This window comes from Musca autumnalis, unplaced genomic scaffold (genome assembly GCF_047663935.1).
Source record: "Musca autumnalis isolate F117 unplaced genomic scaffold, ASM4766393v1 scaffold_4, whole genome shotgun sequence".
Taxonomy (NCBI): Eukaryota; Metazoa; Arthropoda; class Insecta; order Diptera; family Muscidae; genus Musca; species Musca autumnalis.
Window position 1 is genome coordinate 69,969,178 of NW_027411977.1, and position 21,581 is coordinate 69,990,758.

General features: G+C 32.7%; 1 protein-coding gene across 3 annotated transcripts in view; it reads left to right on the forward strand.

Annotated features, from left to right (window-relative positions):
• LOC141401993 (uncharacterized) overlaps nt 1-21,581 on the forward strand; it is an 85,105-nt gene that overhangs the window by 56,933 nt on the left and 6,591 nt on the right. The window contains exon 1 of one of the 3 annotated variants that reach the window (XM_073982592.1): nt 4,393-4,672. The exons of the other annotated variants lie outside the window; for them this stretch is intronic. Within the exon in view, the coding sequence (XP_073838693.1) occupies nt 4,669-4,672 (4 nt within the window). The 5' untranslated portion in view covers nt 4,393-4,668. Of the gene's footprint in view, nt 1-4,392; nt 4,673-21,581 lie in introns of those variants that run through there. 3 annotated transcript variants of the gene reach the window in all.

A 21,581-nucleotide genomic window follows, 5' to 3' on the forward strand; every position in this document is an offset into this window, starting at 1 on the left:
CTTCACCTTGAAATTTGTCTGCATAGGTCCACGCCTTCATATAGCCCCCATAGGACGGTAATCCCGATTTTCGGTATTTTGGAGGTTTTAGCCTGATTATCACACCGAAATGGGGTGCCACCGTGGTGCAATGGTATGCACGCCCGCCTTGCACGCAGAAGGTCGGTGGTTCGATTCCCCGGCCAGGCAACACCAAACATTTTTCAACGGTGGCAAAATACCCCTCAGTAATGTTGGCGACATTTCCTGAGTATTTCAGCCTTGAAAAACTTCTCTATAAGTGGTGTCTTAGGACACGCCGTTCGGACTCGGCGATAAACAGTAGGTCCCATATCATTGAGCTAAATATGAATCGGGGTGCACTCATTGATATGAGAGAAGTCTCCCTTGTCCCGTATGGGATGTTGTGGAACAATGTTTTTTTTTTATCACACCGAAATGGCTGAAAATTGGTATTAAGTCTCCGTTGGGGGACTTATAACCTTGCACCAGAAATATGTCGGTATAGGTCCTCGTCTTCCTATAGCCCACATAGAACCGTGCCTCCTCATTTTCGGTATTTTGAGTGTTGTGGCCTCAATATCCACCCGATATGACTGAAATTTGGTTTTTAGTCTTCATATTGTTTGTGAGCATATTGAATATATCAAACTATGGTCTTTATATATGAGAAATTTCCTTTAACATATTTTTTGGACCCATTAGTGGTCAAAAAAGGTAAATTTTTTGCAAAACTTCGAATTTTGATATTCGCTGCTCACAATTTTTTTAAAAATAGTTTTTTTTTAATTCTCTCTTTTGAAAGCTAGATTATTAGGTACCTAATAAGTCCACAAAAATATATGATGATCGGTTCATTCGTTTTCGCGCTATAGCCAACACCGCAAAACGATTTGTTAAAAAAGGGGTATCCTCTCAGTGAGGTGGTCACTGAAAAAGAGAAATGACACATTCGTCTGCAAACCTCTGCAGCTGGGACCTTTATATATTTGAAGTACTCACTTTTTACTACTCATACAGCAAAAAATATCGATATACACTTTTATACAATTTTTCTCCCACTCCATTAATTTAAAATTTGCTTCAGAAAATTAATAAACTTAGTAATAAATGTTTGGGTAAATGTAAACACCATATGCTTAATATTTACATGCAAACAAAAGTATAGCCAAGTTTATTACATCCCAGGAGAACTTAGGAACCATTTTTGCAGCGACCGTTACTTTTAAATTTTAAATATTAACGCATAATATAATTTATTAATTTTAGAAAAAAAAAACACAAAAATACGTATTAACTAAAATTGTCGGATTTAAATCCTCATATAGCAAAAACTACTTCACGTGTTAGTACCAAAATTCTGATTCTTCTTAATTAATATGTTTTCTATCACTCCCCATTAATAAATTTGTTCAGCGAAGTATTTAGTTTTTACCATTTTTGGCCACGGTCGTGACACTGTGCAGCGATGTCCAAAAACACACATTTGCAGATTATAGAATGCTCTACGAGTAGTGTGAGTGGAAAACCCCAGAATGCACAACATTGGAATTAGTTACACGAAGATGTTTATAGTGTACATTAGGGCTATAACCAAAAAATACCACCACATAGCCGTGTAGAGCATGGAAAACTGTAATGAAATACGGTGTCAATTTTTCTCTATCGCGAAAAAAGTTTCCGCACCAAATGCATGGAAGTTCAGAAATGCATTTTTTAATTTTATCTGTTATAACAACATATTTACTTTTCATTAAAATTTTTATTTTTTTATAATCTAATTTAAAATCATTATCAAAGCGTTCTGGACCAATTTGTTCTCAAATCGCGTCATTTCGGAGCATATTATGAATTTTTGACACTATTGCAATTTTTGGTTTTTCTTTATAAACTCGTGAATTTTATGTTTATATTTTTTGTACCTATCGGACAAGAGAATTTGGGGTCATTTGCAACGAATTCGCGAAAGTTACAGGCTGTTTTTGTTGACCTTGCCTGTGAGAATTGTATTTGTCTTCTACAAAAATACAACACCAGTACCATGTGGGGAATTTTGTCCTAATAATGAAAACGCGTTTCTAAGATCGATTCGATGAAAAAAGTTTGAGCACCGACCGCAATTACTAAAACCCTTTTGATATTTTTTCTACTTATAATTTTAAATTTGCTTTGTTTGAATAAATATTTATAGACAAAAATACATTTCTCACAGGCAAAGTCATTAAAAAGGTCTGTAACTTTCGCGAATTTGTTGCAAATGACACCATATTCTCTTGTCTGATAGGTAAAAAAATATAAACATAAAATTCACGAGTTTATAAATAAAAACCAAAAATTGCAATAGTGTCAAAATTTCCTAATATGCTCCGAAATAGCGCGATTTGAGAACAAATTGGTCCAGAACGCTTTGATAATGATTTTAAATTAGATTACAAAAAAATAAAAATTTTAATGAAAAGCAATCATGTTGTTATGACAGATAAAATATAAAAATTCATTACTGAACTTCAATGCATTTGGTGCGGAAACTTTTTTCGCGATAGAGAAAAATTGACACCGTGTTTCAACTTAGTTTTTCATGCTCTACACGGCTATGTGGTGGTATTTTCGATATCTGCAAAAAAGTGCAAAAAGTTATATCCCTAGTGTACATATGTGTGCCCGCTAGATGAGGAAATTTGTTGTTGGTGACCATCGCTTCTTTAGAACATAGATGGACAATATGAGCACTCGCCTTTACGTTTTCGTACGATGCACCATGCAAATACTCTCTTTGTGTTCATGTCTGCTTTAGAACCACATATATGTATGTATTATTACAAGAAAGTAAAATATTCATATAAAGTCTCCCTGCGGCAGGAGTTCTATAAGTCTTGCATAACTTTGATCTCACTATAAAGGCAGTTGTTGCTTCTGTCAAGTCTTTAGTCTTTTTTCCAGTGGGACTTCAAGCATTTGAAAGCTTTGGGTTAGTCATTCATTATTGAGGACCACGGTCTAATATACAAAGCTATCCAAGCGTTTGTCGTCAAAGAGCATGCTTCACTTTTCCCGTCAAAGCGTACTTCGCCTTTTACCTTGGTGATGTCAAACAATGAATTACCGTTATGATTTTCTGTCCCACTCTTACCAAAAAAATTCACTTTCAATATTTAAACTCTTTAAAAATTACTTTTGTATTTAATAGGCAAAAGTTCATTCATTCGTGTAGCAGGAAATAATTTTTGAAAAAAAAATCGGAAAATTATCACCCTATCGGTCACATCACAAACCCAGGACAACGTGTCTTACTACATCACATCGATTCGGTTGTAAAAAGGAGGCTCCATATCATGGAGCTAATTGAGGCTCAGAGAAGTTTTACATGGCTGAAATACTCCGGAAAGTTTGCCTACATTACGTTCAGGGGTATAAAATGTAAAGTTGTCTGGCCAACGTTTTATGAGTATTTGCTCTCCTTAATGCGACTAAAACGCTAAATAACAATTGACCAAATTTTATATTTAAAGAAAACTTTCGACCACAATTTTTTCCTAATTGTTTTAAACGGCAACACTGTTGTTTACTCTATACAACGTTAACATACACACATGACTTTATCAGCAAATTGTTTGTATTACGGATGTAAAAACATATATGTATGTTGTTGTATTTGTATGTGTCTGCTAGTTTCCGTTTAGTTTTTAAGGAAAAATCTTTGACTTTTGTCATATTTTTTGGGGTGTTTTATAGCGGGGTTTTCAACGAAAAATAAATTCTTTTTTACTACAAACACCCAAAAAAAGTTAATGTACTCTCTTCTCTCTCTTTCTTTTTTCCTCTACCAATTTGTGAAATTTTCCTCATGTGTGTCCTTATAACTTTGACAACATCGACAAAGTGTGAGTGCTTGTTTATTTTTCCATTATTGGGTATTATTCTTATCAAAAATTTTACACAAAAACAACAAAAAATATTGATAGGGAAAAAATTGTCGCAATAAAATGTGCAACAACGTTTGTCCCTCCAACTACTTTTACTATAGTCGTTTACGTCTACTTACTGTCGTCGACAATTCTCTATGAAAAAAGAGGGGGTTGGTTGTTCACTTTTGCCACAACCAAACAAACACACAGACACACACACACACGAGCTCCAGGTTCGATATGTTCGATTTTTGATTTGGTTGATTTGTGTGGTTGACGGTAACCATTCATCCATCCATTCAATCGATGGGTGAAAATTCATAAAGCAGACAACAACAACAACAACAACTACTATAATAACACTAATAACAAAAGCAGCAGCAACAACAACAACAATAACACAATTGTGAAAAGTGAAAAAATTGAATGCATTTTTAGGGGAAAAAACTGGTGCTTTTATGGTGTTGATTTTTTTGCTGCATCATCCAGTATTAAAGTGCACGTTCCAAAGGATACACATGTCAAATAGAAACGTTGCGCATGTGCTCTATAAATGTTTTTTCGTATTTTTTTTTTTAAATTTCGCAAGAAAAAATCAATAACAAAAAAATTTACGTAAACTAAAAATTTAAAAAATAAAATTGAATTTAAATAATAAAAATTGTGATTGTTTTCAAATGTGAAATGAAATTTTAAATTTCATGAAAAATTAAAAAAAATATATAAGACACAAAGGAAACTTAAAAATAATAACACATAACTTATGAGTAGGTATCTGTGGTTTACGAAATTCATATAAGAATTTTAGAATTTAAAATAAAATATTTTAGAATTTAAAAGAAATAAACTGTGTTATGTGGAAATTTTAAATGAAAAAATTAAAAATGAAAATTTTAAATGTTCGAACAAAAAAAGCAATAAAAATAAAAAAAATTAATTAATCTTTTGAACAGTGACAAATACAAAACATTACTAATATTTAACAAAAATTAACAACCACTTCCCACTTGCAAAATTTTGTTTTGCAAATTTCAAACAACAAAACTGAGAACAAGCTAAATTATTTTACAATTAAAAATTAACGTATACAAATAAATAGAGTAGAGGAAAATATTTAATTTATATAAAAATGTTAAACGAACGAAAAACCTCTTAGTGCATTTAAATGGCAATAAGATTTTTTGTAGAACTCAAAACAAGTAAAAAAGTATCTGTCGGCTTGGCCGACAGAGATACATATACCCTCAGCCTGTGTATATTGCAACAATTTTTTCCCAAAAAAAAAAAACGTTTTAAAAATTTTCGGCGTATAAACCGACAAAAATGTTGATTAGGATTAAAGAGCAAAAGTTTTGCGCAGGAGATACTTAAAGGAATGGATCGACATTGATCATTACGGAAGTGGATCTCCAGCCTCTACATATGGTGGCATAGGGCGTTTTTACACCCTTCGGGCTCTTTGCTTGTGAAGTGTGGACTTGCGCCAAAAAAAACTTTTACCATCGCAATTGCGGCAGTGAATACAAGCTGCTTCAACAAAAATCAAAGTGATTCGGTAGCAGGTCTTAAAGTCAACTTATCCGAAATTTTGTGTGGGAGGTACCGGATGGAGTGGAAAAAATAGTCCATATTTGAACCTGGTAGATATATTAGGATGTGTAAAGTATGGACCAATTCGGCTACTCCCTTCAAGAGTTAACGTACGAACAATTTTTCCGAACATTTTTGAACTTTTGTGGGGGAGGTACCTGAAGGAGTGGACCGATATGGATTAGCTTCGAACTTAAACTATGTTTGGACAACTTTCAGGCTATTTTCTCAGGAAGTATGGACTTGCGCCTGATGAAACTTGTACCGTCGTACGGGGGGCAGTGAATACAAGTTGCTAAAACTAAAATCAAAGCGATTCGAGAGCAGGTCCTAAACTGAACTTATCCGAAATGGGGGAGGTACCGGAAGGAATGGACCGATATAGCATATCTTCGAACTTAAACTAAGTTTGGGTAACAGATTACGAAAGCCAAAATTTGAACCGAATCGGTTTATCCGTTTGAGAGTTATTGTGCGCTCCACCCAGCCAGACAGACAGACGGACGGACATGGCTAAATCAACTCCAAATTGTCGGAAACACATTTCGTCCAAACATACTTGGGTTCTGAAACCATTATTTCGATGAGGCACATTTTGCCCGTAGGAAAGTGTATATACCCTTTCTAGCATAAAGGCTGAGGGTACAAAAACTATAAAATGCAAAAAAAAAAAATAAAAAAAAAATTCGAAAAAAAATTATTTTTTTTTAATTTTTTCCACAAAAAAAAAAAATTCAAAAAAATAATTTTTTTTTCAAGAATTAAAAAAAAATACTCCTTGGGTTTTCCTAAAACTTATATAACTCATATAAAAACTCATATAATCCAAAAAAATTAATTTGTGTAAAAAAGCTGTAATTCATATGGAAAATGGTATGGAGAAACACACATTTTTATCCATGTAATTTCAAGAAATTTAAAAAAGTATTAAATGTACGGAACGGGACATGAACAAACAAACAGTATATATGGGCTGAAAGAGGAGACCTTAGGGCATCTTTCTGTGAAAACAGAATATTATTCCACAAAAGTTGTAGCCCACTAAATTTGGAATTTCATAAAATTTAGTACCTGAGGAAAAATAAAATAGCTCATGTTGTGTAAACCCTACGCTAATTAGTTTAAACTATTTTTAAAGGCCACAATCTTACGTACCTAGGAAAAAAACAATGAAAGCAATATCTGTTATAGTTTCCGAGAAACAGGTATTTCTTTCTCTAGAAGTTTGCAAAAATTACGTATTTTTCAAACATGGGAAAAATGTTCGTCTTTAGGGGCATCCCACGCCCGCATCTTCTAATATTTTGAGCCAATTCTTTTGGTTTCCTTAGTTTCAATATGTTTACTATCGAATCCCATATAGAAATTAAATAACTGTGACAAAACAAAATTTGGATTTTTGGCCAGGAAAATCGTTTCTTGAACCATTGTGCGCCGGGTCTGAACGGCGTTTCTTACGACACCACTTATGGAGACGTTTTTAATGGCTGGGATACTCAGTAAGTCAAAATTACGCTGAGGAGATTTTCTGGTCTAGACCATCTGAATACAAGGCGGGCATGCTTACCACTGCACCACCGTGGTTTCCACTACAATACAAGGATAATCAAACACACAAGAAAATTAAATATTCGCCTTCTCATTGAAGAGGATAAATCCCAGTGTGTGGTTGTCCTTCTGTATAAATCTTGCATAACTTTTATCGCATGTTAACAACATTGGTTGCAATTCTGATTGGAGATTTATATTTTTCAAGAGGGTCTTCAAACATTTGAGAGCTTTTGGAAGGTGATTCAGAGTAACAGATAGTTCATCAAAAACTTCAGCGCGAAACAATTGGTTACTAAACCGATTTCACGCAACCTTTTCCGGGTTTCAGTAATTAGAATAAACACAAGAATGGCAGATGTTTTGGATCTGCTTAAACTTTACAAAATTGATCTCCCTCCTCACAGAGAAGTGACGGAAGAGAATTTCATGTCGTCTCTGCAGTCGCCTGTTATAGTGTAAAGAAAAATAATCGATGTTTGGGTTATTTAGTCGACCCATGGACCTCATCTTCCATGACAACGCGAAGAACGCAATACAGCACATGATGGGGTGACTTTTTTCTTCGAACACTTCCTGCAGTCGAAATACAAAGCCTGTTATTCAGCTGATATTCACGCTTGTTGTATCGGCAACAATCATCACAATTGATCACTACAGGTTGAACTCATCTAACACATTCCGGAGTTCTTCTGCGATTGTATGAGTTTTCTCATTAATTTCTATAGCTCCATTCTTGTGGACCACGGTTTCATATTCATACCTCTCAAAGTGTCGTCAATGTACATGATCCACTTTCCAAGTACTCTTTCATCCGAGCCGCTTCCTTATAGACGGCCTTGTGGATTCCTGATTTGGGATTTCAATGCCCTCAGAGGAAGTTTCTTGGAATACCATCACTGCTTTCTGGGCTTATAACAAAGCGTCCTGGAATGGCTATTTTGTTTTTGGCATTGTCATCCTCTCAAGGGCTATATGTAATGCTGTCGGATGATTCCGTGCTGTTTTTGAACAATCCCGTATGGTTACATGGACACAGTCGCTTCCATTGTGAATGATATTGCCACTGGAGATTTGATCATCAATGTTTGTCTTCGGAAGTTTCGACAAATTGATGGAGGCTTAGAACGCGTAGACGTTGGCAACCTTGTCACTTGGTTGTTGAAGACCTGGTTCGAATCCCAACCTGGTTCACATTTTGCGCAAAATGGTTGATCAGATACACATATGCGGCAAGTGCAATATTTTGCTTCATGGGATGGATGGATCTATGCTTTAAATAGGGCTTTAAATAATGGCCACCCATGAATGTTATTTCTGTAAAAAGTAATCCGTGATAGATAGTCAAGGGAAAAACACACATCAAAACTCCTATGAAAAGAATCCTAAGAGAAATTCAACATACATTGAGGAGAGTTTATTGAAGTTTATTTGTTATTCTTCAATTGTGAGAATCATAATAAAATAAAAATATATATTAGGTGTGTCTTTAATTACTAAATGTTGGTGAAACATTTTTTTCCGCAACTTTTCCTTTAAACAAATGTCAAAATCTGCAATATCAGTAACTATTATTTCAAATTATCACGTATAAAGACACAGTTATTTTTTTACAAAAATATAATTTCAATTTGGTTTGTTCGTCAAAATTCATTCATTCCTACTACAGGAAACAGTTTTGAGAAAAAAGTCAAAAAATCATTACCCTAATATACACACTTTGATAGAATCAAGAATGCCAACCACGAAATAATATATGTTGGAATCCACATTCCATATTTCCTAATTCTGAAACATATTAGAGTACAATTACCCATTTGTTTTTGGCTAGATAAAACTTAAGTTGAATTAAAATTTAATACCGAAATAGAAAAAAAAACTATTCAATTTCTTACCCATACTCCTGTGAATTTCATGGCCGTTATCATTTATTCCTCTCGCTCTCTTATCTCCAGTTGGTCATTAAAACCAACACGTGTCAAATGATTTATCATTAGTCAGGCAGCCAGCCAGAAATTTACAAATAAGGGTGGACTCACTGGTGGCATTGATATCAGAATAGTAGCTAATAAATTAAGCTTAGAAAACTTACAAAAATATTTTCAATAAACTTAGAAAATATAATCGAAATAATTGTGTGGTTTCAAATCAAAAATTTAGTTTAGGATAGCAATAACTTAATATTTACGAAATCCACTCGATTGCAACTGTCAATTCCATTGCTTAAACGACAAATGAAATCCAATGGATTTTAGATGAGTTTTCAAAAGAATTGACAATTGAAATCGAGTGGATTTCGTAAATGTAAACCAAGTCTCATAGTAATAATTATTAGATTTAAAACGAATGGATATTTTTATCATATTCTTTTATGACATTTTGGTATATTGTATTATGTCTAGTGTTCTGTGGGATTTTTTTTAATAAACTATTGGAAACTAAAATAATACATATTTTCTAATTTGAAATATTTCGATTTTCAAAAGTAAAATTTGCCTTTTTCCCAGAGCAAAAAATATACTCTCTATAATCATTAACCACATAAGATAGTTTCATTATTATTATATTAGTATCCTTTGTCTGTGCATGTGTGCGTAAATTAATCTCCTTTAATCCAAATTTCGAAATCAGGAAAACAATGCAAAAAAGACTCCTATTAACGTTAACACTGGGAAATAAATGAGAAAAACAGTGCAAAAAAGAAAAATACTCGTATATACACAGGCAAGTTTTGTGTTCTGGTTTTATGAAAAAAAAAAATAAAGACAGAATTGTTGTAGTCAGCGCCAATGCTTCTCTGTCCGCTGCCAACCAACCAACAATTTTAACCAAGGAAACTTAATTTATAACTTCCCCCTTTCTGCATTCGTCTATTTAATGCCAGCCATCCACCCCTTGCTCCACGAAAGTAGTTTAAGATTTTTTCTTCTTCTCTGGTTTTCAATATAAAATTTGCCTCAATTTTCCTTATTTTGTTGGGGTTTTTTCTCTGTTTTCATGTTTTCGATTTATTTTTGTTTTTTTTTTTTTTGCTTAAAGGGAGTGAGCTTTGTAAAGGATATTCTCTTGTATACATCGTCTTGTTGTTGTTGATTTGCTGTTATCCTTCTTTGGCATATTTTTTTGTTTACGTCTCGTCCTCATCAAAGTCTTGGGTTTTGGGGGGTTTTTCAACTGGAATATGTATGTATGTTGGTATGTTTGCTTGATTGTTTTTAATTTTCTGCTGCTGCCATATATTTTTCTGATTTTGTTTTGACTTGTATTTTTCAACTCAGCTTCTTTTTTGAGAGGGGAGAAATAGTATGCTAGGATAATTGAGAGAAAGCACAGAAGACAATACCGGAAACAGTGGTAAGAATGGTAAAATATTGATTTAATGAAAATGGTTTCTGTAGCGTGGCAAAAATCTGATTTTTTTCAAAAGGAGGCGTTTTAATTTCTTAGATATATTTCATGAGAAATTTCTAAGTCGTAAAATTTTAAAACTTCTCAACTTATTCTACTTGGTGATTGGATTGGCTTGAATCAAGACATGCCATGTCAACAAAAATCGCCTTTGGAGCTCTTTTGACCACATCTGAACTTAGCACACCAATTCTTATTGGTTGATTTGCCTTAGACAGTGTCTGGAAACTCATCATCAAACCAGGTTTTTGCTTCAATTTACATGACAGTCAGCATTTGTTTTGTAAGACTATGACTTGTTACACTTGATGCGATACTTGTTATACTTGCTTGCTTGCATCGGCTTGAACCAAGATATGCTATGGCTTGTTCAGATTTTAAGTATCAATTACCAGGTATTTAATCCCTTATACAAATTGAGATAATCAGATGATGTATTTATACTTAGCAACCAGTTACCAACGGTCTAAAAATGTCAGCATTTGTGTTGTAAGACTATGACTTGTTACACTTGATGCTGTACTTGTTATACTTGCTTAAGAACATGGCAAAATATTGATTTAAAGAAAATGGTTTTGTAGTGTGGCAGAAATGAGAATTTTTTTCAAAAGGAGGCGATTTATGCCCTTAGATATATTTCAAGAGAAATTTCTGAGTCTTAAAATTGTAAAACTTCTGAACTTATTCTACTTGGTGATTGCATAGGCTTGAACCAAGACATGCCATGTCGACACAAATTGCCTTTGGAGCTCTTTTAACCACATCTAAACTAAGCACAACAATTCTTATTGGTTGATTTACATTAGATAGTTTCTGGAAACTCATCATCAAGCCAGGTTTTTGCTTTTGCTTATGACTTGTTACACTTGATGCGATACTGGTTATACTTGCTTAAGAACATTTGTGGTTGTATCGGCTTGAACCAAGATATGCTGTGGCTTGTTCAGATTTTATGTGCCAATTACCGGGTATTTAATCCCTTATACAAACTGAGATAATCAGATGATGTATTTATCATTAGCAACCAGTTACCAACGGTCTAAAAATGTCATCATTTGTCTTATAAGACTTTTACTGGTTGTAGGTATTAGTAGGCTTGTTCCACATGCCGGTGAATTGAAGTGTCTTCAGTATATCACGTCATGGATTGGTTGTTTTATAGGTAGCAATGTTTGAAAGAAACAACAAGTGGTTTATATAGAGCTTTTATGTCATATGACTTGGCGGTGCACTTGATATACTTGATATTAGCATCGGCTTGCATTGGAGCGTCTTGGACATAGCATCTCTGGCTTTTTTATATAACAATACTAACTAACTAGTTTAAAATAATTGATTTATGCTGAGTTTTCATGAGCTTTCTCCACCAATTTCAAAAGGTGTATCACTTGTTGTACTAATTAGTGGCCTTGTTCTATTTTGCGGTGTATTTGATTCACTTGATGTTGGCATCGGCTTGATCTGAAGTGTTTTGCTCACGTCATGGATTGGTTGTTTTATAGGTAGCAATGTTTGAAAGAATCAATAAGTGGTTTATATAGAGCTTTCATTAGTGTTATCTACTGGTTTTACAAAGATCATCATTTATGTCATAGGACTTTGCGGTGCACTTGATATTATCATCGGCTTGCATTGGAGCGTCTTGGGCATAGCATGTCTGGCTTTTTTATATAACAATGCTAAAAGAATTGATTTATGCTGAGTTTTCGTGAACGTTCTCCACTAGTTTCAAAAGGTTTATTACTTGTTATACTTATTAGTGGCCTTGTTCTATTTTGCGGTGCATTTGATTCACTTGATGTTGGCATCGGCTTGAACTGAAGTGTTTTGCTCACGTAATGGATATGTTGCTTTATAGGTAGCAATGTTTGAAAGAAACAAGAAGTGGTTTATATAGAGCTTTGATGAACGTTCTGTACCGGTTTTACAAAGATCATCATTTATGTCATAAGACTTGGCGGTGCACTTGATATACTTGATCTTGGCATCGGCTTGCATTGGAGCATCTTGGACATAGCATGTCTGGCCTTTGTGTATATAACAATGCTAACTAACTAGCTTAAAATAATTGATCTATGCTGAGTTTTCGTGAGCTTTCTCCACCAATTTCAAAAGGTGTATCACTTGTTATACTTATTAGTGGCCTTGTTCTATTTTGCGGTACATTTGAATCACTTGATGTTGGCATAGGCTTGAACTGGAGTGTTTTGCTCACGTCATGGATTTGTTGTTTTATAGGTAGCAATGTTTGAAGAAACAAGAAGTGGTTTAAACATAGCTTTGATGAGCGTTCTCTACCGGTTTTACAAAGATCATAATTTATGTCATAAGACTTGGCGGTGCACTTGATATACTTGATATTGGCATCGCCTTGGATTGGAGCGTCTTGGGCACAGCATGTCTGGCTTTTTTATATAACAATGCTTAAAAGAATTGATTTAAGTTGAGTTTTCGTGAACGTTCTCCGCCGGTTTGAAAAGGTTTATTACTTGTTATACTTATTAGTGGCCTTGTTCTATTTTGCGGTGCATTTGATTCACTTGATGTTGGCATCGGCTTGATCTGAAGTGTTTTGCTCACGTCATGGATTGGTTGTTTTATAGGTAGCAATGTTTGAAAGAATCAATAAGTGGTTTATATAGAGCTTTCATTAGTGTTATCTACTGGTTTTACAAAGATCATCATTTATGTCATAGGACTTTGCGGTGCACTTGATATTATCATCGGCTTGCATTGGAGCGTCTTGGGCATAGCATGTCTGGCTTTTTTATATAACAATGCTAAAAGAATTGATTTATGCTGAGTTTTCGTGAACGTTCTCCACTAGTTTCAAAAGGTTTATTACTTGTTATACTTATTAGTGGCCTTGTTCTATTTTGCGGTGCATTTGATTCACTTGATGTTGGCATCGGCTTGAACTGAAGTGTTTTGCTCACGTAATGGATATGTTGCTTTATAGGTAGCAATGTTTGAAAGAAACAAGAAGTGGTTTATATAGAGCTTTGATGAACGTTCTGTACCGGTTTTACAAAGATCATCATTTATGTCATAAGACTTGGCGGTGCACTTGATATACTTGATCTTGGCATCGGCTTGCATTGGAGCATCTTGGACATAGCATGTCTGGCCTTTGTGTATATAACAATGCTAACTAACTAGCTTAAAATAATTGATCTATGCTGAGTTTTCGTGAGCTTTCTCCACCAATTTCAAAAGGTGTATCACTTGTTATACTTATTAGTGGCCTTGTTCTATTTTGCGGTACATTTGAATCACTTGATGTTGGCATAGGCTTGAACTGGAGTGTTTTGCTCACGTCATGGATTTGTTGTTTTATAGGTAGCAATGTTTGAAGAAGCAAGAAGTGGTTTAAACATAGCTTTGATGAGCGTTCTCTACCGGTTTTACAAAGATCATAATTTATGTCATAAGACTTGGCGGTGCACTTGATATACTTGATATTGGCATCGCCTTGGATTGGAGCGTCTTGGGCACAGCATGTCTGGCTTTTTTATATAACAATGCTTAAAAGAATTGATTTAAGTTGAGTTTTCGTGAACGTTCTCCGCCGGTTTGAAAAGGTTTATTACTTGTTATACTTATTAGTGGCCTTGTTCTATTTTGCGGTGCATTTGATTCACTTGATGTTGACATCGGCTTGAACTGAAATGTTTTGCTCATGTCATGGATTGGTTGTTTTATAGGTAGCAATGTTTGAAAGAAAGAAGAAATGGTTTATATAGAGCTTTCATAAGCGTTCTCTACCGGTTTTACAAAGATCATTATTTATGTATTAAGACTTGGCGGTGCACTTAATATACTTGATATTAGCAGCGGCTTGCATTGGAACGTCTTGGGCATAGCATGTCTGGCTTTTTTTATGTAACAATGCATAGAAGAATTGATTTATGCTGCATTTTCATGGGTGTTCTTCACCAGTTTCAAAAGCTGTATTACTTGTTATACTAATTAGTGGTCTTGTTCTATTTTGCGGTGTATTTGATTCACTTGATGTTGGCATCGGCTTGAACTGAAGTGTTTTGCTCACGTCTTGGATTTGTTGTTTTATAGGTAGCAATGTTTGAAGAAACAAGAAGTGGTTTAAACATAGCTTTGTTGAGCGTTCTCTACAGGTTTTACAAAGATCATTATTTATGTCATAAGACTTGGCGGTGAAGTTGATACACTTGATATTGGCATCAGCTTCCATTGGAGCGTCTTGGGCATAGCATGTCTGGCTTTTTTTATATAACAATGATTAAAAGAATTGATTTATGCTGAGTTTTAGTGAACGTTCTCCACCAGTTTCAAAAGTTGTATTACTTGTTATACTTTTTAGTGGCCTTGTTCTATTTTGCGGTGCATTTGATTCACTTGATGTTGGCATCGGCTTGAACTGAAGTGTTTTGCTATGTATGTTTTTTATAACAATGTTTGAATAAAGAAGAAAGAGTTAGCTATGTAGAGGTTTAGTAAGCGTACACCAAACAAATTCTACTAATCAGCTGATACATGATGTCTACTTGGCGGTGCCCTTGATATACTTGATGCTTGTATAGGCTTGAATTGGAGTGTTGGTGCATAGCATTTCTAGAATTAGTTGGTTAACTATGATTGATAGAAAAGAGAAGTGTCTTATGCAGAGGTTTGGGGAGCGTTCTCCCCCCGCAATTTATAAAGGTCCTCCATTTATGTTATAAGGCTTTCACTTATTATACTTATAGTAGACTTGTTCTGCTTTGCGGTACGCTTGATATACTTGATGTTGGCATCGGCTTGAACTGAAGTGTTTTCCTATGTTTGTTTTTATAACATATTTAGAAGAAACTAGGAGTTGCCTATGCAAAGTTTTAGTAACCGTTTAGTAACCGCCAAGCAAATCGTAGTAATCAACTGTCTCTTAGAAGTGCACTTGATATACTTGATGTGGGCATCGGCTTGAATTGGAGTGTTTTGAGAATAGCATTTTTAGAAAAAAGAAGTGTGTTGTGCAGAGGTTTGGGAACTCCCAGCTTCAAAAATGTTGATCATTTATGTTATGCCTTGTTGCCACTTGTTATACTTATTAGTGGACTTCTTCTGTTTGGCGGTGTATTTGACGTACTTGATGTTGGCGTCAACTTGAGTTGGACAATCTGGAGTATAGCATGTTTTAGAATGGTTGTTTTGAAGAGGAAACAAAGTGTTTATGGTGAAGTTTGGCTAGCGTTCTCAAAATAAATTGTATTTATCGGCTGATGTATAATACTTATCGACATTTTGTCACAGGCCTCAAAAACTTCAGTTGGTAGCCTGCCAGCTTATTACTCTGCAGTCGACTAATTAGCTTCATTTCCTTACTTTTCAAGGTGATATACATCATTTCATCACGTGGAATTAGTTCTCTGCTATTCAGATCATCTTAAGTTATGGGAAAACCTTAGTACACCCACCAAGACCATGGTTTTCTATAAAAGATCCATAATTTTCTATAGCAATCCACTTATCAACTTGTTCAATTGAATAAAATGTTTGAAAAGTACAAAAGTAAGCAAAAAAAGGATTTTTATTTTTCCCCTTTTCCCCCACTGTTCTCCCATCAGAGAGCTGCGGTATATTTTTCTTACACTCGAAAGTTTTTTCTTTGCTTCTTTCTTAAGAATGAAATTTATTTCAAGCAAGTCATGTTACCGAATGAAAGTCACAATAAACACACGAAGAAGAAGCAGGGAATCAAAATGAAAGGCATAGTTTTTCCTTGTGGATGGTAAGGGAGGCCAAAATGAAAAGAAAAAAATTTATAAGTTTTATAAAAGACATCAAACTCAAGCCTAGCAAGACCAACAACAACAACAACAACCAAAAAAGCCCACAGAGAACTCAGTGAGTGCTCTAGGAATAACAACAGGACATGTCTTAAGGGAAAATGAAAGGGGTTGGGGGTATTAAGACAAAATGAGCCAAAAACGAAAGAAAAAGCTGGACGCCAACAGTTGTTGGTGAAGGAAGGGTGTGGGAATGATGATAGGAAGTTTACAACATACTTTTTTTTCTGCCATGGAAGACTGTGGCGAGGCAAGTGGTTCTGTGAATAGGCATGTGTGTGTGTGTGATGTACAAGACAGCAGCCGCAGCAAGGACGATAAAGACTACAACGTACATATTTTGGTATGCCTTCTTAAATCGAATGACTTTGTATAAAAATTCAGCTTTTTTGTCTTCGTTATTTTATTTCATTTATTTTCTGTTGCCATTACTTGCTCAGAATCCGGTGTGCATGGCCCATATATATGTAGTATATACATGTGTGTGTGTTTGTATGAGCTTCTTCTTATTGGTTTGATGGTGGGGGCGTGAATATTGGTTGCCTGGCTGGCAGGCAGGCTGACTGTGTTGACTAGGCCGTTTGATATTTTTCCTTTAATTTTTATATTTTTGCTTTCTTACAATTTTCTGCTCATATTTCTTGTGTTCCACCACCTCCTTCCCCCAAACCTCCGTGACTTATTACCAGCAGCAATTCCACTAACATTGCTTCTCTATAAATAAGGGTGAGGCATGCCAAAAACGTAGGAAAAACCGAAAAATTATGTATAATGGAAAATTTCTTTTCAAAGAAATTTGCACAAAAATGAAAAAAAATAAAACTAAACAAAAATAAAATAAATTTCTGTGGTATGCAAGGATGTGCCATTCAGGATGTACACAACACACACAAACATGCATATGTGTATGAGCACGTGGAGTGGAATATGTGTGAGTGAGTGTGTCTTATTGGGAAATTTGTTTTTCGGCTGGCCGGGGGAAGGGAGATTTATATAAAGTAACAAAAATACTTATTGTTTGGTTGGAAAAATTTCAATTTTTTTCTTAAGTTTGCCCCCGCCAGTTGCTTTCTTTTTTCACTGTTTGAATTATACAGAGTAAAGAAGAGTGGGAGAGACACAAATACACACACAACGTACTTTCATGCCATTACAATATGAATTAAGGTTGTAAAAGTGTTACCAGGCAAAACCTCCTCCACAACCCTGTGGCATAAGCCGAAAAAAACGTTGCTTGTGTTCAGATTATGATTAAGTTGGAGTTGTTTGGGGGGTTGGGGCTAGAGTGGGGGTTTTGATATTTTATTGTGGGTGAGAATAAATGAATGAATGGGTATGTGTTCTGCCAGTCTGTTGGTTGGTGTTTGCAAAAGCTTATTATAAAAAGTTTAATAATGAAATATATACCAATATTCTGTACATACACATATAGCAACATACATAAATATACGTTGCAGGGCAAAAAATTATGAGAAAAAAAAATTACAGAAAATAAATTAGTCATGCGCAAAAAATCTCAATATTGGAAAATATTTTAATTAAACATTTTTATTAAATTGTTCTTCCTTTTCCTACCCATTTTGTGTTGCTTGCTTCGGTGTTTTTTTTTTTGACATTGCTCCATTAGCTAGCCTTTCAGCAGTGGTCGGGTCGGTCGTTTCCAGTTGAATGCTAGAGAATATGAGAGCAAGGAGAAGAGTTGATGAAATATTTCATAAATTTTCAATGCTCTGTAATAATGTAAAATATTTTGTGAATAAAAAAGCAAGTTATGGAAACTATTTAAATGTAAAGGGGAGGGGGAATGAAGGGGATTTTATGATGTCATAAAAATATTCAAAGTAATATTTTTAAAATAATAAAAATAGTCAAAATTTTAATTAATTTTCGATCCCTTTTTTTTTTGGAAAGTTAAAAAAAATGGATTACAAGTCTTCTATCATATATTTTTCGTAGGAATGGCTCCAAATTCGAGCATAAAGTCGATTTTGGTTAAGAATTATTTTTTCGTGGTCAAAATTTTGTAACTTTTGAACGGATAGAGATATAGATAGAGACAGATAACACAATCAGCTTTCCGCTAAATTAAAATCAATCAAATTAGATTCAGCTGTTGCAGGGGTTGAATTCCTAGCAAAGTTCAACTTTGGAACTTTTAAATATTTTTATGCAAAATTTTGCATAAAAAAAGAGTTTTTCAAGTTTCTATTTATTAAAAATGCGAATTATAATCTATAATATACGTAAATAAAATATAGTCAGACTTTTTAATTGTTATCATTTTTTTCTTCAAAAACTTTTCAATTCGAATTCAAAATTTTTTTAAAGCCTTTACCTAATTAACTGCGAGTTGCGTGTGCGTTCAAAAATACAAAAACAAAATACATGTATTTCAAATTGAAAACAAATACATGTATTTTGTTATTGTTTTTTGAACGCACACGCAACACGCAGTTAATTATGTAAAGGCTTCATGTTTCAATTTTTTCAAAAAGTGTTTTTTACCTATTCAATTTATATTTCAAAAATTTGTAAAATTTTCTTTTAAAGTGTTTATTTTTTTTCGAAAAAATTTATTTTTTTTTCGAAAAAATTTATTTTTTTTCAAAAAATTTTATTTTTTTTCAAAAAAAAGTATTTTTTTTCAAAAAAATTGTAATGTTCTTTAAAAAAATTTTATTTTTTTAAAATTTATTTTTTAAATTTTTTTTTTCAAAATATTGTAATTTTTTATTCAAATTTTTTTTTTTTAATTTAAGTTTTTTACCAAACAATTTTTCAAGATTTTCCAAAGAAAATTTGATCGTTTCTGTTTATTAATTGCTCAATATTTTTTCCAAAAATCTTTTTCTAAAATATTTTTTCCAAAATTTTTTTTCTAAAATATTTTTTTTAATTCAAGTTTTCCCTTCACATTTTTTTTAATTTTTTTTAATGTTTAAATTTTCCGTTCAAAAAGCTTTTACCATTCCCAACTTGTTCCAAAAAAATTTTAAATTTTATTTAATTGTTTTTGTTTTAAAGAATTGTTTTTATTTATTTTTTTAATGTATTATTTAAACCATTCAAAACTCAAAAATTTTAAATTGTTAAAAAAATCAAAAAGGAAATTATAAACTAAATGTTTACTGGTGTTAAAAATCGATTATAAATATTTAAAATTATAAGAAAAAACACACATTCTTAGCCTAGTAAATTTAATAAATTTAAATAAATAAAATATAGTCTGTCTTTTTAATTTTTATAATTTTTTTTCTTCAAAAACTTTTCAATCCGAATTCAAAAATTTTTTAATGTTTCAATTTTTTCAAAAATTTTTTCAAATTTTCTTTTAAAGTTTTCAATTTTTTTTCGAAAAATTGTAATTTTTTAAAAAATTAAATTTTTTAAAAAATTTTATTTTTTTTTTCAAAAAATTTCAATTTTTTAAAAAATTATATTTTTTCAAAAAAATTTATTTTTTTTCAAAAAATTTTAGTTCTTTAAAAGAATTTTATTTTTTTAAAAAAATATATATTTTTAATTTTAATTTTTTTTTTAAATATTGTAATTTTTTATTCAACAATTTTTTCCAATTTAAATTTTTTAACAAACAATTTTTCAAGATTTTCCAAAGAAAATTTCGATCGTTTCTGTTTATTAATTGTTCAATATTTTTTCCTGCTTTTTCTAAAATAGTTTTTTTTTAATTCAAGTTTCCCTTCCTTAACATTTTCTTAATTTTTTTAATGTTTAAATTTTCTGTTCAACAGGTTTTTGCTTAAAACATTCTCAACTTGTACCAAAAAAATGTAAATTTTTTTTATTGTTTTAGTTTCAAAAACTAGTTTTAATTTTTTTTTAAATGTATTATTTAAAAAACTCAAAAATTTAAATTGTTAAAAAATCAAAGAGGAAATTATAAACAAAATGTTTATTTGTTCAGTATTCAGTTTTTCAATTCTTTCCAAAACTGTTTTAATTTTTTTTTAATTTTTCTGAAAAAATTCTCTAAATTTTTTGGAAAAAATTTTAAATGTTTAGGAAAAAATTTTTAAATTTTTAGGAAAAAAATTTTCAAATTTTTGGAAAAAATTTTAGGTTTTTTTTTTCAAAAAAAATCCAAAATTTATAATTTGGAAACTCTATTTCTTTATCTAGAAATTTGCAAAGTTTACATAGGGTCGGTTTCTCTAAAACGATTCGAATACAAATTCGTTCGAACTACTACCAAACCCCTTTTGTTGTAGGAAATTTTGGTTTGATTGAAAATCAAATATTTTTCAAAAAACAGAAGTTCTGTATAAGTTCGAACGAGTTTTTACCAAAAAAATTCTCAACTTGTACTAAAAAAATTTAAATTTTATTTAATTGTTTTTTTTTTCAAAAAAATGTATTATTTAAAAAATTAAAAAACTCAAAAATTTAAATTGAGATTTAAATTTTCAAAAAAAAAATCTAAAATGTATAATTTGGAAACTCTACTTCTTTATCTAGAATTTTGCAAAATTTACATAGGGCCGGTTTCTCTAAAACGATTCGAATACAAATTCGTTCGAACTACTACCAAACCCCTTTTGTTGTAGGAAATTTTTGTTTGATTGAAAATCAAATTTTTTCAAAAAACAGATGTTCTGTAGTAGTTCGAACGAGTTTGTATTCGAATCGTCTTAGTGAAACAGGCCAATATTTTCCTAAATGGGAATGGAGAAATCTTTTGACAAAAATTTTATGGATTTTGCAAGTTTGAAAATGTTTTCTATCGCTTCCCATCTAGAAATTTAGAAGTTAGATAGAAACAAGTTTAGAGTTTTTGCCAGGATTTATTTTGAACAATGCGCCGGTTCCCTTAATTTCAGTTTTACTTTTAATGAAAACTGTCTTCAATTGAGAATAATTGTTCAACAAATCTTGCACAAAGAAGTAGTCAATGGAGCTTATCTTCCACGACAACGCGAAGAACGCAATCCAGCTCATGATGTTGGCAACCGATGATGTTGAATGTGTACTTTGTGGGAAGACAGCGCTAACCTGGCAAGCGTGGACACAGTCGCTTCCATTGACCTCTTTCGCTTAGAGGGGTGGGTGATATTTGTACCAGTAGGTTCGCTGATATAGTAACCAATAGTGGTTCTTTTCCTCTTTCTTCGTCCCTTTACCTTTTAAGTTGGTGATGTCAAACAGTTTTTTCAATGAATCTACATGAAATTTTAGCACTTTTTGTTGAGTCATAGATTGAGTGAATTTGTATCTCGAAAACGTCTACCAATTTTTTAATTTCCATACATTTCCAGTTTTTCAAATCATCTCACAATTACAAATACAAATATATACCCTAATATCACAT